At 49.1% G+C, this 15,987-nt stretch overlaps 1 protein-coding gene across 11 annotated transcripts in view; it reads right to left on the bottom strand.

The window, feature by feature from the left end:
• NFATC2 (nuclear factor of activated T cells 2) overlaps positions 1–15,987 on the bottom strand; it is a 160,301-nt gene that overhangs the window by 111,601 nt on the left and 32,713 nt on the right. For 7 of the 11 annotated variants that reach the window (XM_086331337.1, XM_086331339.1, XM_086331346.1 and 4 more), the window contains exons 2-3: positions 10,764–11,772; positions 6,486–6,657 (exon numbers count right to left, since the gene is read on the bottom strand). In XM_086331337.1, the coding sequence (XP_086187463.1) occupies positions 6,486–6,657; positions 10,764–11,772 (1,181 nt within the window). The remainder of the gene's footprint in view (positions 1–6,485; positions 6,658–10,763; positions 11,773–15,987) is intronic. The other 4 variants (XM_086331345.1, XM_086331341.1, XM_086331342.1 and 1 more) reach the window with 1 other exon arrangement.

Raw genomic sequence — 15,987 nt, 5'->3', positions numbered from 1 at the left:
GAAATGATGGCCAGGTTCCACCAAAAGGCATGTGGCTCTTTCGAGGTGAATTGAGTGGTTCCCTTTCTCTGATCCCTACAGGTCAAAGTCAGGTCAAAGAGCTAAGATACCCAGACTCCTCAGAAAGAACCATAGCCTATTCTTTCCTCAGAAAGAACCAAAAATCGGCTCTAGTTCCATGGGATTTAGAGCTTTCTAGGTGAAACTTCCTGGAGAAGGCAATGGCAACCCACTCCAGTACTCTTGCCTGGAAAATCCCATGGACTGAGGAGCCTGGTGGGCTGCAGTCCATGGGGTCGCCAAGAGTCGGACACGACTGAGTGACTTCACTTTCACTTTTCATTTTCACGCATTGGAGAAGGAAATGGCAACCCACTCCAGTGTTCTTGTCTGGAGAATCCCAGGGACGGTGGGCTGCCGTCTCTGGGGTCGCACAGAGTCAGACACAACTGAAGCGACTTAGCAGCAGCAGCAGGTGAAACTTCCAGGTTCATACACCCAACCACAGACCTGCCATCATTGCCTGGATGCCTCGCAAGCCCTTCCTAATTCCCTCACCCCACAATGAACTTGTAATCTTCCCCTAAGAAAATGACTTTCACCCCAAGTCTTCCGGAGTGGCAGATGATACTTCCCCTCTACCCACAGCCAAGCCAGCACTGAGTCCTGAACCTCACACCATGGAACCCATTCTCTCCCCTCCCAATGCCACCTCCCCATCCTCACCACCTTGGCCTTCCACCTGGCACTGCCATAGCCTGTCAAATTCGCCTCCCTGCTTCCTCCCTTAGAGGAACCCACTCCTTAGAGGGAAGCCCAAGTGATCCCAAAGTATTCAATCAGAATCACCTTCCTTCCCTGCTCAAAACTCGCCATTCCCTTCCCCTTGCCCTGAAATAAAACCCTAGTTCCTCATCTTGGCTTATGAGTCCTGCCCACCATCACCCTCCAGGCTAGTCAAGTGATGCTGGCCTTCCTTCGGGTCCTCACACGTTCTTCTCTGCCTCAGGACCTTTGCATGTGCTGTGTCCTGTACACGGAACACTCCCCCTCCGCCACCACACCAAGAGAGACAGAGAGGATGGGCAATACTCCTCTCTTTGCTGGCTCAATCACCTGCTCCAGGCCCCAGGTGATAAGTCACCTCCATAGAGAGATCCTCCGTCTAATGCAGATCATCCAAGTAGTGGTTGCTTGGCACAGCTCGTTCTGTCTCAGCAGTCACCCCCAACTTTCACATCCAGCAGATGAACTCCCAATCAGCTGTCAGTCTACCTTGGAGTCCAGGTATAATCCCAGATGGCCTCATCTGGCCTGCCTGACCCACACACATCTCAGCAACAGTCACACCAAACCATCTTGGTCTGCTTGGCACATCCTGCCCACCCCCTGGAGTTCCACCAGGGCACAGACCTCATCCATCTCACACCCATCAGTACTTTACCAGTGCCTGGCGCACTGCCTGGCACACAGAAGGTCCTCGACAAAATATTCACCGAGCGAATGAGTCATGAGATCTGAAAAGCATTTAAAGTTTGGAGCAGACTTTCTTCCCAGACCAACTGACATTCAAGAGAAAGAAAAGACAAAAGAAAAAAAAAAAACAGCTGAACATGGCATATGCTTAAGATTTGCAATTTTATATTTAAAGAAAGAGGAAGAAATGGTCATGTACTCATTTTATTTTCATATAAAGAGGCGCATAAAACCACTAGGCATACAGAAAAAGTGAAGGTTTATAGTGTGGCAAATAAAGAGAAGGGTGGGAGCCAGTTACTGAGAGGGAGAAGAGAGCCAGGGCACAGCACAGAAATAGACACAGATGGAGAGAGACAGAGATCAGGGGAGAAACTGGCAGGAGGTCCTAGGCAGGGTGCGAAGCAGGGCTCTTCTGGGATTGGAAGGGCAATCCTCCAGGCTTTGACAAAGGTTTCCACACCTCCTTAAAGGTTGAGAGTCCTTGTCTTCTTAAAGCCCCCTCTTCTTGTCATTTTTCAAAGAGGGTTTTTTTTTTTTTTTAATGACTTCCTATGCTAAAACAAATCAGGGGTTAGCACATTTCATTTTGAAGAAAACCCAACCTATTCAAATGATTAAAAAAAAAAAAGGCTTCACTTTGTGTCTTTTGAGGATATGGCTATAAAATTTTTAAGTCATACACTGGGGTTTTCAAAGTAATGAACCAGAAGAGGGGCAGAGGGCCTTCCCTGGCGGCGCAGTGGCTCCACTGTGGGAGGCGGGGTGGGGCGCAAGTTTGATCCCTGGTCGGGGAACTTAGGCTCCTGAGTGTTGCATGTGCAGCCAAAAAAAAGAAGAAAAAAGATGGATCCTGGGGAGCTGCTGGAAGGAGAAGCGTGAATGCCAGGCACGGCGTAGAGGACACCTTCAGAACTGCATCTGCAGTCTACTTCCTTTTCTGGAACTTTCCATGGCCCCAGCCCTTGATGAATGGGTGAGCAGAGCCTTGCACTGCACATGGTCTGACCTATCTGGCCAAGCTAACTGGACAGTGGGTGGCACCCTTCCTAATCAGAGCCAATTAGGATCTCCCTAAAGGTCAGGATTTGGACTCCAACGAGCTGGTGAGGGACTAAAATTAAGACAGCATAGAAAATCTGACAGGCAGGAGGTGCGGGCATCTTTCCACCAGGTCTTCTCTGTCTGGTGAGAACGAGGAGGCAGGGAAAGTTGGTCTGCAGAGAGATGTGGAAGATGAGAAAAGCTGTCTAGCAGGCAAAGCCAGACACCAGAGTCCAAATTCTAAGTCCACCATTTGAGAGCTATGACCTTGAGTAAGGTCCTTGACATCTCCTTGACCTAACTCTAACTACTTCCTTGGGCTTTTCTGAGGATTAAATAAATTTAGCTTAATACAGATCTCACTTGCAAAGGGTCTGACATGAGATAAGTGCTCACTAAGTGTTAACTATTATTTGCATCATCTTGCTAAACTGTGAGTTCATGGGGGTGAGGGTTTCTGGCTGTTTCGTTCATACCATATCCCAGAATCTACAACCATGCCTGGAACAGAGCAGTGCTCCACAAAGGGTTGCTGAATAACCAGAGAGCAAAGACACCACGCAGCCCCTCGAGGACAGACACCGTGGGCACAGCCCCCCAGCTCTTCTTGTTTCTTCCCTGCTTTGCCTGCGCCAGGATGAAAGCCAAATCCTCCCTACTGGTTGACCAGGCCACCCACGCCCTCCCCCGGCCCTTCACAGTCCAGTTACGTTGGCTCCTCAAGTTCCTCTGCCGTAGTTTGCTTCCTTCTGCCCCTGGGCATTTGCACCTACTGTTCCCACCACGCATCCTCAGCCCTGGTCTCGTCGTCAAGGAAATCTTACCAGGGAAACCTTCCCCTGTCTACACTGACCTCCATCTTACACGCCCAGAGCCTCATGCACGCTTCCTTCCTGCCACTCGCCACAGTTTGCAATGTTATTGTTTGTATGATTATTTAAGTTAGCAACTTTATACCCCCAGATTGTGAGCTCCATAGAGAAGAAGACCATAGCTTCTCTCTCAGTCTTTACTGAACCTCAGCATTAAGCAGATGGCAAAGGGCAGGTGCTCAGCAGATTCCTGCAGGACGTGTCTACCTGTTGACTGGATTGACTGAGCAGAGAAATAAATCTTGGACTCGTAACTACCAGCCCAAGTTCTTCTTGAGCTGAATCTCCTGACCTGATTACATGTAACTCCAGTAGGCTCCTCATACACTCCCCCTTTGCTCACTGCCTTTCAATGAGTTTCTCTCTCGGTTACAACCAAAGGCTTTGACTCCAACATACCCTGCCACCACCTCCAGGCCAGGAGGTTCTCATCCTAGAGTAGATAAGCCTCACTTGATAACGATATGAAGATTTTCTTTTCTAAAAATCAATTTTCAAGCATGATGGAGCAAATAATATGAGACCAGCCCTACCATCATAATCTATAAAATATGACAACAGTTGGTAAGTCCACTGCTTTCAGGGCGGGGGGTTGGTTAGAAGAGAACAGGCACACGGATATTTGAGGCTGAGCCCCTTCGCCGTCCACCTAAAAATACCACAACACTGTTAATTGGCCACATTCCAATATAAAATAAAAAGTTAAAACAATGCTGAATATATTTGAGATCGGAGGTCATGAAAGGATAAAGGCGGATGTGCCTTTTCAACCCAGGAAAAAATAAGCCAACTGCTTTCAGGCATTAGACAGCAGGCAGCATACGACTGTGCTCCGTGAGGGAAAGGAGACACGCGAGGTGAACCCATGTCCCCTGCAGCCCCCTGCCTGGGGACACTCTCCCTCCCACATGCAGAGCGTGGAGTTCAAACAGAACACAGAGGTCCTGCTGAGCAAGGGGTGGGGGCAGGGTTCCGAGTCCCAGGCTGTGGAAGCAGCTAGATTCTGTGAGTAAAGCATCAGAGAGGGGGAAGGGGCTAGGGGGGTTCCCCAAGTCCGTGAGCAAGGGCTGGGCTGAGTAATCACAGGGGCAATGTGCAGGGTTTATCAGAAAGAGGCAGCTATAGGGTAAAAAGGGAAACAGAGAAGCTGGAGGTTCAGCGGAGCTGGAATATCAGAATTCTAGCCCATCAGAGAGGAGTGACCTCCCCAAAAGGCATCCGAAAAGACCAGGCCTTAAGAATGAGGTCATGCCTTGGAGTAAAGCCTACTTTGGACCCACCCTTACACAGTCTAAAACCAAGTCTGCGACACCCTGGCCGTCCAGAGGTGGAGAATCTGCCTTTCAACGAAGAAGACACAGGCTCCACCCCTGGTCTGGGCAGACCCCGCATGCCTTGGGGCAATTAGCCCATCCCACAGCTGCTGAGCCCACACTCGAGAGCCCTGGAGCCCCAACTCCTGGGCCCTCACGCCTCACCTAATGCAACCCACACGCCAGGGAACCCACGCTCCGCCACAAGAGAAGCAACGAGACACCCGAGCACTGCAACTCGAGAGTAGCCTCCGCTCTCTGCAACTGGAGAAAAAAGCCCGCATGCAGCAACGAAGGCCCAGTGTAGCCAAAAATAGATAAATAAACAAAAATTTTAAGTAAAAATTTAAAACCAAGCCTCAATTAGATCCACAAAAGAAGGACTTTACTGGCTAACCCTATGAAGTTGAAGGGTACGGGGAACACCTCGGGCTTTGCACAGGTCCCCCGTAACAAAGAGTAAAATCAAACCCATGAAAGTTCAAAGTGACTAGTCAGAAACTGAACTACCTTAAGAGGAAGACAATAAAACCAAGAGTCTCTACAATGCCCAGCGCACATCCCCGTCCCAGTATCAGCACACAGCCAGCAATTACTAGACGTGCAAAGAAAGAGGAAAACGTGCCGTGCGGTAAACGAAAAGCAATGAATAGAAACAAATCCACCCAAACTTGTGATGTTAGATTTAGAAAAAACAATTACCAGGGTTTAGAAGTTCCGACTAGTATCACTAAAGTCCTTAACCAGGTACACGCACTCAAAGCGATCTGTGGACATTTTAGGGCTTAAGGTCTGTATGTTTGGTTTTCGTCTGAATTGTGCTCATGTCACACAGCTTCAGCAGATGCTCAAGAATCTGCATTTTTAACAACTACTCTCAGAGGTTCTGATGCACCATCAGATTCTTATCATAGAATATTTTGATAAGTATTTTGCCTTCACTTTATACTTTGCCCTCACTTTATACTTTTAAATACTTTGCCTTCACTTTAAGGCAAATTAAAAAAAAAAGTTAAATTAATTTAAATATATTAAAGGGCTGGTTAATTGAGTTAGCAGGTAAGCACCAGTCATCAGTTCCTGGTTAACCAGACTATACAATTAAGAATACTCTGATCATTTTGGAGGGAAAAAAAAAAATTCTCTACTTATTTTGAAAAAAATATCTGAGGTTAAATCAAAAGCCACAGACATAAAAGATAATGATTAAGGAAAAAACAGTAGGAAATGCTCTGGGTATAATGTAAAGAGAAAAAAAAAAAGTACAAGCTACTGTAACATCAAGTATATAAATGTACAGTGATAGACACTGCCATGTCTGGGAATAGAAAACAAGCAACAGGAAACATCAAAAGGCTAAATATATATATATATATTCTAGGTAGTTGGACTGTGTATAGTTTTAACTTTTTCCCACTTTTCAGTATGCTGATTTTCCTTAATGGACTCTCACCTAAAATTTAAGCACAAAATGATGGCTTCAGAAACCTTCAATCCAAACACCTCCACTAAAGCTACAGTAGTTTGTCAATCAGAAAGAGAAGGAAGAAGACAGAGCATGAATATCACTTCGATCCTTATCCAGCTCAGGAAGACTTTTTTCCTGGCTTCTGAGTGGCTTTTTTAGCGTCCGAAACTCAATCCGAGACTTCCCATCCCTTCGAGGAATAGGAAGCTGAGACACGCACCGCAGTCTAATAAGCACCAAACAGAAGCTCCGCAGCAGTGAGCGGCCCAGTGGCCCACGAGGACACGGGAGGAAGGGAACGCGAGTCCATACCTGAACGACAGGGTGGCCGCCCGTCGGGGCCTTGACAGCCCCGCGGCTGCCCTCCGTCTCGTAGTGCGCTCGGTGGTGTGGCTTGGGCTGCACCTCGATCCGCAGCTCGTAGGCGCCGGACTGGTGGGAGAGCGGCCACTCGAGCGGAGGGAGGGAGGCGGTCACTGGGATGCTGGAAGGAAGAGCAGACAGAGCGGTCACGTGCGCAGTGAGACCCCCCCGGTGCCCCGTTCAATAAACGTAAACGGCCCCTTCCCTGAAAACCATCCACCCGCACCCGGTAAGGTGCAGGCTGCTGGGAGGCACACGTTCCTGAGACATGATCGGCGGGGCTCTTCACGAGGTGATCTTTCTCCTCCTCTGTTTTCTCTTCCATCTTGATGAAGACGGAATGACTGACATCGCAATTTCTGAAGCTCATTTCACGACATGTTAGTTCTAGCACGTTTCTAACTGCTGCATCTTATTTTCCTCTGGGAATTTTGAAAAATATCACCTCCCACCTCTAAAGGATAGTCCTTACAGGATGGTTTGTTTCCCCCCCCCGCAAAGGAGTAAGTGTGGGACAAGGAACTGTCACAGGAATCAGGGGTCCCATGGGGTCACTAACCTGCCATGTGACTTTAAGTAAGCAACTTCAACTCTTATTCTCAGTCTCCTATAACCACAGATGGACTAGATGGCATCTGAAGTGTTTTCCCAGCTCTTATTTCTATGTCTGATTATCTCAATTAAAAATAAATTTAGGAAGAGGCCTTTCCCAGTCATAGTCATTACTTCTCGGGTCAAGTATAGAACATCTAACCACAGGGAGGTGTCCGGCTTTGGCATGGATGAGCCAAACCACTGAGATTCCCTACAGTTAAATAGGAATGAAGGTCAAGAGCATGACTGGAGTTACACACCCAAGCTCCAGTCCCAGCTCCATCTCCAAATACCTGTGTGACTTTGAGCAAATACCTCCATCTCCCTAGGCCTTAGCTTCCTCAACTATGAAGTGGAGACACTGAGATCACAGAAAGAGCTTAAGCCCAATAAATGCTCAGTAAATATCAGCTATAATTATTTTTCATGTAATGTCTATTTCAAATAAATGTTACTTCCTGTTGACAATCTGTATTAATGGTATTGGTAGTGTCAGACAACCTGACTATATTATTAATGATATTGAAAGTTGTAAGATCTTTGAGGTCAAGCCATTAAGTTTAATTTTACTATAAAATCTCAACCCCATCCAGCACACACAACAGGTACTTGATGTGAGCTTGGAATTATGTCATTGAAGAGATAACTGAAGGCTTGACAGTCTATATCTAGAGCATGCACTCAGAGTCCCAGAGAATCTAAAAACATTTTCCCAAGATCACAGAGGAAGACACAGTCAAAGCTCCAATTTAAGCCTCTTGCTTCTTCCACACCTCTTCCTTATGTCTTATCTTACTAATTTATTTAAAATAGGTCCAAGGAAATATTTAATTCATGGAGTGAGTCTAGAGCAATGCCTGGTCTTCCACGAATATTCAGTGGGTGGGCGGATGAACAAATGGAAGGATAAATGAAAGACTGAACAAGCAGTTTTATTTCACGGAACCCTCGCGTGTTCAAAGTAGCTTTGAAGCTGCAAATGCATGAATTTGGGTCACTGTGTCCTGATTTTTCACATGTAGGAGGAAACATTAATCTAATCAGGATGGTCTTTCCTGCTAAGTCCAGAACTGCCAGAAGCTACTGGACTTAATTAAGCATTTGCAATGAGGCCAATTCTGTTCCTTCTCTCTCAGAGCAATTCCAAGGGGAGAGGGGAAAACCTCACACACTCCATCAGGGCTGCAGCTTAACCTGAACATACCACTCAACTCATCCTCACATCCTCACTATGCAAGCACATCTCTAGCCACTCTTTATAATGACATTGCCCCGTGAAGTTCCTCTAACCCTGAAATCTCAAGGTGTCCAAAGTGCCTTTATTTCTACCTTGGCTACAGTTCCAAGATGCCTTCAAGCTCTGCCTACAACCAAGGTGCCCTCTGTGTTATATATTCTTAGTCTCACATTCTCAATTTAAAATTGTTTAAAGTTAGCAAATTAAGGCTTATTGAAAAATCACTCCACCCCTGTATTAATCAAAAAATATAGTGAGTAGAAGATTCAATTCAATATCCCTAAGTACCAACTTCTAACTTTGTTTGCTTCTAGAACAACTGGAATACAATCTTAAGACTCAGACCACTGGAGTGAATCTGACATTCTGCACATGAACTTCAGCCCCTGTAGAGTTATCCACACTCCCTGAGATAAATATCATCATCAGACTTCTTTGAATGACCCATCCTCTCAATCTAATAGAAAACTCTTGGAAATGTCTCATGGGCTGGCACAGATTGGGCACTTGGTAGGGGCGGAAGGACTCTAACCCATCAGAACCTCTCAGATCAAGCCACGTAATAGGAAAGGGTTTCATATACAATCAAGTCTCAGATAAATGCCTCACAATCATGTCTTACATTAATGTTCCTCCTCACTCCCAATGACACAAATCATGTTTTGGAGGTCAATCCAGGAGTTGATTAGGAAGAACAAGGGGTCAGGAATCTCAAATTCTGGTTTCCAACTTGGTCATGATCTAGCTGGGTACTGACAGGAGTGTTGCTTCACCCCTCTGAGCCCCGGTTTCTCAACCTGCACCAGCTGTTGTTCTTGATTGGCTCCAGGAAACTTGAGCCTCAGAGCTCTGTGGCCAGATGGCCTTTGAAATGACCGCACATTCTGCCCACAGCTGGGAGTAGCCCCTACACAGAGGCAGTCATTGAACCCTATGAAACCCAGAAACTCCTTTTCTCACGGGACACTGACTGACCTACGATGGCATGGTGTTCTCAGAACCTGCCCTGGAGGACACGTCAGACCAGAAGCTCCGTTCAGTCCACTTTGGTCTGGGGTGCAGGGGAGTAGGGGGATTTTGACAGTTAACATTTGAAAAAAAAAAAAAGACTTGCATTTGCTAAAAGCAAATGACACTTTAAAAACCACTGGAGTAATGGTAACAGCATAAGGCTTCGATTCTTGACCTGATAAAACAGCATCTGCTCCCAATTGCTGTGCACCTCATTTTCCTTATCACTGAAATGAAGACAAATATATAAGCAAATCAGGTTTGGGGGAGAATTACCTGACATAATCCAGAGAGAGAGCATACTAGAAGCGTGCCTGGCACACAGCAAGCATCCTGGCATGCTGGTGACTACGATCGCCAGCATCGTCACTCTAACAGCTATTGGAAGCTCAGTCTCCTAGCAGCCAGCTCATCAACAAGGAAGCAACGAAGTGCTTCCTCTGCAGTGATAAGATTCCCCTGATAACAGTAACAGCTGTCTCTTTCACGAGCTCCTACTTCTGTAGGTTCTATGCTGAGTTTGATATGTATTCTCTCACCTAATCCTCAACAAGAATAAATGAGGTCCGTTCTGTTGTTATCCTCACCTCACAGGTAATGAAGCCAGGCCCAGAGAGGTGCTCAATGAGAACGAAGATTCTGATTGATTAGCAATGTCCGCCTTGGGCATAGCATCGAAAAGGTGCTCAAGGACAGAGAACCCTGCATGACTAGTGATGCCTGACCTGGGCATAGCAGGATGGCAGCGACACTCATGCCCAGGATCACACAGCCTGTGAGGGGCAGAGCCAGGACTCAGGTCCAGACTGGGAGACCCCAAGTCTGCACACTGCAGTTTGCCAAGATTTGAAGCTCCTTGAAGATTCTGGCTCCCACATTTTCAGAGGGCCTCTATATCACTGACTGCGATATCGAAACACACAGTAGATGCCTACCAACTTCAGTTCTTCTTATAGAAAGATAGTAAATTCCACGTGTTGAGGCTACCTTTGTGCTTACTAGCATGTCAGCTCCACGAAGGCAGAATCTCCATTTTGTTCACCCTTTTCTCCCCAACACCTGTTACTAGTGCCTGGCACACAGCCGGTGTTTGATAAACACTTGTTAAATAAGTGAATGAATGAACACGCCAGGTGCCTTAGGAGCAGTCACAGGCACCCTGGGACCATCCAGGAAGTCAGGTACACTTACACCCACTTTACAGACGGGAACACTGCCACTCAGAGATTCTTTTCCCCAGAGAATTTCGAGATCTGGCAGCCAAGAACAGAGAGAGAGCTAGGATTGAAAATCAGCCCAGCCCACCCCCAGTCCCATGCTCAACACCAGAAAACCTCCTCTTAAAACCGGACCGCAGAGTAAATCCCTTCCAAAGCTGGACTCACCTGCAGATAGGAATGGCCGGCACCAGCTGCTTGGGCCAGGTGGGTGGCACCAGCAAGATGGATTCGGGGGCCGAGTTCCGCCTCTCCTCCTGCTCGCAGGGGCCCAGGAACTCCACGGCCGGGTAGAGGTGGCGCGGCAGGCCAGGCTTGGGCGGGGCGGCGGACACTGGCGACGGGTCGGGGCTGGTCTTCCACATCTTGGGGGGGATCCCACAGGGCGAGTCGCCGGCGAGGCTGTTCAAGGCATCCATGAGGGCGGCAGGGCCGGCCGAGGGGGGGTACCCGGCGGGGGCGCCGTCGTCCCGGGGCTGCGGTGAGGGGCTCCGCGAGCGCTGGGGTGAGGCTGCGGGCAGCGGGGCAACCGAGGCCCCGGCGCACGAATGCCGCCGCTTGGTACCAGGCGACGAGGAGCGGGAGGCCGGACGGGGCACGGGCGAGTGGCGGCCCAGGCAGCTGTCCTCAGCGAGGCCGGTTCGAGGTGACATTATTGGCGAGGTTCTGGGGGAATAATGAGCAGGGATGTTTTGAAACTGGGGACACAGGTCGTCGGGCCCGCCGTTGTTGGGCGAGACGCAGGGCGAGGTGTAGGGGGAGAAGGTGTCGGAAATGAAGCTGGCAGAGGAGCCGCTGCTAGCGGGGCTCAAGCAAAGCGGCTCGCGGTACCCCTCGAAGCCGGGCACGGGCAGCGTGAACCTCGGGCTGGCCGCCACCCCCGGCGGGGGCGGCTGCTCGCCCAGGAGGCCAGTGTCTCTCACGCGGAAGGGCCCCCCTGCCTGTATCAGTTCGTGGGATGGAGTGATCTCGATCCGAGGGCTCAGGCCCGAAGCCCCCGGTGGCTTGGCCGGGCTCAGAAAGTTCTGGGGCCCCACCCTATCCGGCTCTCGCAGCCGGCCAGGGGGCTCGCCAGAGAGACTGGCCAGGGGGCTGTATGGCTTGAGGCCATAGTCCAGGACATCATCGGGGTAGAGTCCGGAGGGTGGGCTGGCCACCTTATGTGCACTCGGTTCTTCTGGAAAGAGAAGGAGGGAAGGAGGGGTCTTTTTAAGCCTCTAAAACACAAGTCCTGATGCACAACAATCACAGGTTGGGTTTTGCCTCCTGTTTTCTTTTTTTTTAATCCCCACTGCGCCAAACCCCAAAGCTAGAACCTCCTTCTCTCACAGAAGGAAATTGAGGTGACTTGATCCCAGATTCCCTGAACAGAGACCAAAGCGGGGAGGATTTAGCACAGGAGCACAGCTGGCCCGAGCCATGCAGCCTCAGCCAGAGACCTGGAAGGCTGGCCGCCCGAAGGCTTCCAAACTTCTGTCCCTTAGAGGAGGTGCCCTTTTATTTCACAATTCGGTTCACACCATCATACTCACTGGCAACTAAACAAAAGCTTCCCCAAACAATACTTACCCCATGCACTCTTATCTATCCTCCTGTCTGGGGTTACTTTGTTTAAATGCTGGTCATAACTCATTAAACAGATTTCCTGTCCCATCGGTGGGTCCTGACCCACAGTTCGAAAAACACCGACCGAGGCCATCTGATCATCCTACCCTTGTGATACAGTGACAGGAATGCAAGGGGGTGGCCACACCAGCTCTGGAGGCCGTGGAGCCCTCTCCAGGCTCAAATCCTAGATGTTTGTGCCCACGTGTAAAAAGCGGCTTCATTTCCAGCCCAGACTCTCGAGCCGTGTCTCATCTCATGCCATTTTACAGATGAGGAAACTGAGGTCCAGGGAGGGGAAGGGAGTCACCCAAATACAGAACGAACAGGACTGGAAATTCCACAGATGAGCTAGCTATTCGGCCCCCAAAAGACAGCTATAACTACAGAGCTCCCAAACTAGTAAAATCAGTGGATACAAAGTGATCCGATTTTTTCTTTAATGGTGGCTGCCTAACTCAGGTTTCTGCTGCCATCTCGAAAGAAGCCACGGCTGGAGGGTAAATTAGTGAGGGAACTACTGTTTGTTCCACCACCCCATCCTGCCCCTCCTTCAAGCTCCCAGAGTCAGCGAAGACCCCCACCACCACCACCACACACACACACCCTCTCTTGCTGCTCAGGGCAGCCTCTACTCTTCTCTCATGCCCTTAAGTCCAATCCATCAGCTAAGTCTGACTCCTCTATTAAAAGAGAAACAAATTAACTATCGTGCCGCCCCCTCCCACCACCCTCTCCCACTGAGCCAGTTGCTCCCTCCCTGGTCTCCCCATTTTTACACTCGCCCCCTCTGGTCCGCTCTCCAAGCAGCCGTCTATTGAAATGTCCACTGTAAAGTGAAATCCAGCTTAAAGGCTGTCCCCGAGATGTCCCCAGGCCAGCCCTCAGCACGGGCTGGCCCCAGCCTGTCTCCCCACCCACCTCTCCCCACTCTCCCCAGGCTCACCCAGCACCAGCCCTGCTGACTTTGTCCCCCATTCTTCAAGCAGCTCCTGCTGTGGAGTTCCCTCTCCCTGAACTCTCCCCAGCCTCCACCTGGCTGCTGCCCTTCACCCGCCTGCTCAGTCCGCAGCTCCTGTGACCGGCCCATCAAAAAGATCATTCCCAACCCCGTTTCCCAGCCACCTTTTCTCCACTAACCCGTTAGCAGCTCATGTCACATCAGATATCTGTTTAGAGAATCGCATCCTGCTAAGGGGCAGGCGAACTCCAGTCCATGGACAGAAGCTGGTTGTGTGTGTCCATAAAGCTTTATTGGAACAAAGCTGCCCCTTTGTTCACGCAGAGCCTGTGGCTGGCTTTTGCTCTGTAACAGCAGGATTGGTGGCTGTAACGGGGATGCCCCTCCTCCTCTGTGCCCCTTTTGGGCTGGCCACCCTGGAGGAAGTGCTATCTGGTTTAGCTGAGCTCATCTTACAGGGTTCGGGTGGTGCCCCTCCTCAGGTGGGAGCCCAGAAATGACTTTCCATAGCTCCCGGGGTAAGGATAACCTCAACTAGGCCGGCCAGGCGGAGCCTCTGCCTGCCTCTCCAGCCTCTCCTCTCTGGACTCTGGCCACGCTGGCTGTTCTTCTCAAAAAGTGCCAAGCTCTTTTCTGCCTCAGGACCTTTGCACTTGCTGTTCCCTTGGCTCAACAGCTCCTTGCCCAACTCCATCCAGCCCTCTTTCTCTCGGTAACTAAGGCCGCTCCTTCAGTGGAGTTTTGCTAAAGTGTCACACACCCCCGAAAGTCTTTCTGACCTTCTTGACGAGATCAGACCCCACGCACATGTCCCTGCTCTGCTCCACTGCACTCCTCACAATTCTAATTCAGTAATTCTCCAGTTACTTGTTTATATTTTCAGCCTCTCCCCAGCTCCCAGCCCCCACTGGACCCCTAACGCCTGGACAGGATCGCCCACAAAGCAGGCCCTCCAAAAATACTGTCAGTCTGCTGAATAAAGCACGAAATATTTAAACTGCTACTCAAAGATGCTAACATCCAAACCAAAAGGTAGACAGACAGAACCTCAAGAGGGGGTGATTGGGTAGTATCAAAACTCCAAACATGCACACTTGAAACCACGCAATGGCACTTTCAGAAATCTCTCCTGCAGGTACACTCCTGTGTGCAATGTGATGTGTTTATAAGTTTAATTAGTCCAGCCCTGTTCTTAATCCCCCCAAACTGGAAGTAACCTTCTATCCATTGGCTGGGGATGGGTTAAATTCTGTCATTCATACAGAGAGATATAATGCAGCTATAAAAGGGTGGAAAAGGTTCCTTTTGCATTGATATATAATAACCACCAGATAGTGTTATGGCACCCCACTCCAGTGCTCTTGCCTGGAAGATCCCATGGACGGAGGAGCCTGGTGGGCTGCAGTCCATGGGGTTGCTGGGGGTCAGACACGACTCAGCGACTTCACTTTCACTTTTCACTTTCATGCATTGGAGAAGGAAATGGCAACCCACTCCAGTGTTCTTGCCTGGAGAATCCCAGGGACCGGGGAGCCTGGAGGGCTGCCGTCTGTGGGGTCGCACAGAGTCGGACACGACTGAAGTGACTTAGCAGCAGCAGCAGTGTTAAAGATGCACACAGTATGCATAAGACAGAAACAGAGGGGGAGTGTGTACACACACACACACACACACACACACAATGCTGATGGGTGCGTAGGGTTTTCTCTGCAAGTCTCAGGTAACAGGGACCTCCTCCAAGGAGAAGAACTAAGTATTAATAACGAGGAGCAGAGGCAGAAAGGAGAGTCCGATTTCTGTATTATGTTGAGAGTAGAAATACAATTTTCAAAAGACATGTTTTTATTTTATTTCGTTCCAAGGGGAGCAGGGTGACATGAGATGGTCTCGAGTAGTGACACCTGGTTTGGAAAGCAGGGGCCTGAGTTCCAGTCCTTGTCTGCCACTGACTAGCCATGTGACCTTGGAAAAGTCCCCCACCATCTCTAGGTCTCGACCTCCTCATTTGGAACAGGACAATATTAAACCCAGTCTGTCTCCTTGGCTGCTTCTGGCTCTGAAATCTTTTCATTTTTTCTAGCTAGAGTCTGTAGGGTCTAAGGTTCTCGTAAAGCTGCACTTCATTATCAACTTGCATTTGGGCCTGCAAACACACACACACACACACACCCTTCCTGAGGGGTAAGAGAGCATAGATTTTTAATCTAGGAGGAGATCCAGGTCAAATCCATGTTTGACAACAGTCTGCAAAAGAAAACACAGAAAGCCTCTTAGCAAAAATTCCAGCCTTATCAGAAAAACCGAGCTACCTCTTAGCAGAAACACCCTCCTCGGGCTGATGTGAAAGTCACAGAAAACTTAAAAACACACATCACTCACACTCTTGGGCAGCAATGAAAAACAGAAAGGCCAGTGTCTGCTGAGCAAAAGCACTTAAAGCATTTACATTGGTTTTAATTAATCCAAGCAGCAGAGCGTCTTTTTCTTTTCTCTCCCCAGGATTTTGAAAGTTTACGCACAAGCAAGGAATATGGGGGTAATTTATAATTATTTAATTCTCAGTTTCCTGGGCATTTGACAGTAATTCTCACAGACAAAAGGCTCATCGTTCAGCTATTTCTTTAAGTAGCTAGGGCTCTTCACTGTGTCTCTGTAAACAGCTGCCACCCTTGCAGACAGCTCCCTTGCAGCCCGCGCCGTGCCCACGCAGCCCTGGGCCAAGTTTGTTTCATGTCAGAAGCACCCGATTCTCTCAGAAGGGTTTCCAAAGAGCTTGCTTTTCTTACCACTTGCATGATCTTTGCTATATTCATGTACCACCAGTGA

This window comes from Bos grunniens, chromosome 13, assembly GCF_055505025.1.
Source record: "Bos grunniens cultivar Pamir isolate PY7600 chromosome 13, Bosgru_T2T1.0, whole genome shotgun sequence".
NCBI classification, from domain to species: domain Eukaryota; kingdom Metazoa; phylum Chordata; class Mammalia; order Artiodactyla; family Bovidae; genus Bos; species Bos grunniens.
The sequence above is the reverse complement of the archived record's forward strand: the minus strand, read 5'-3'. Positions and strand labels throughout refer to the sequence as shown.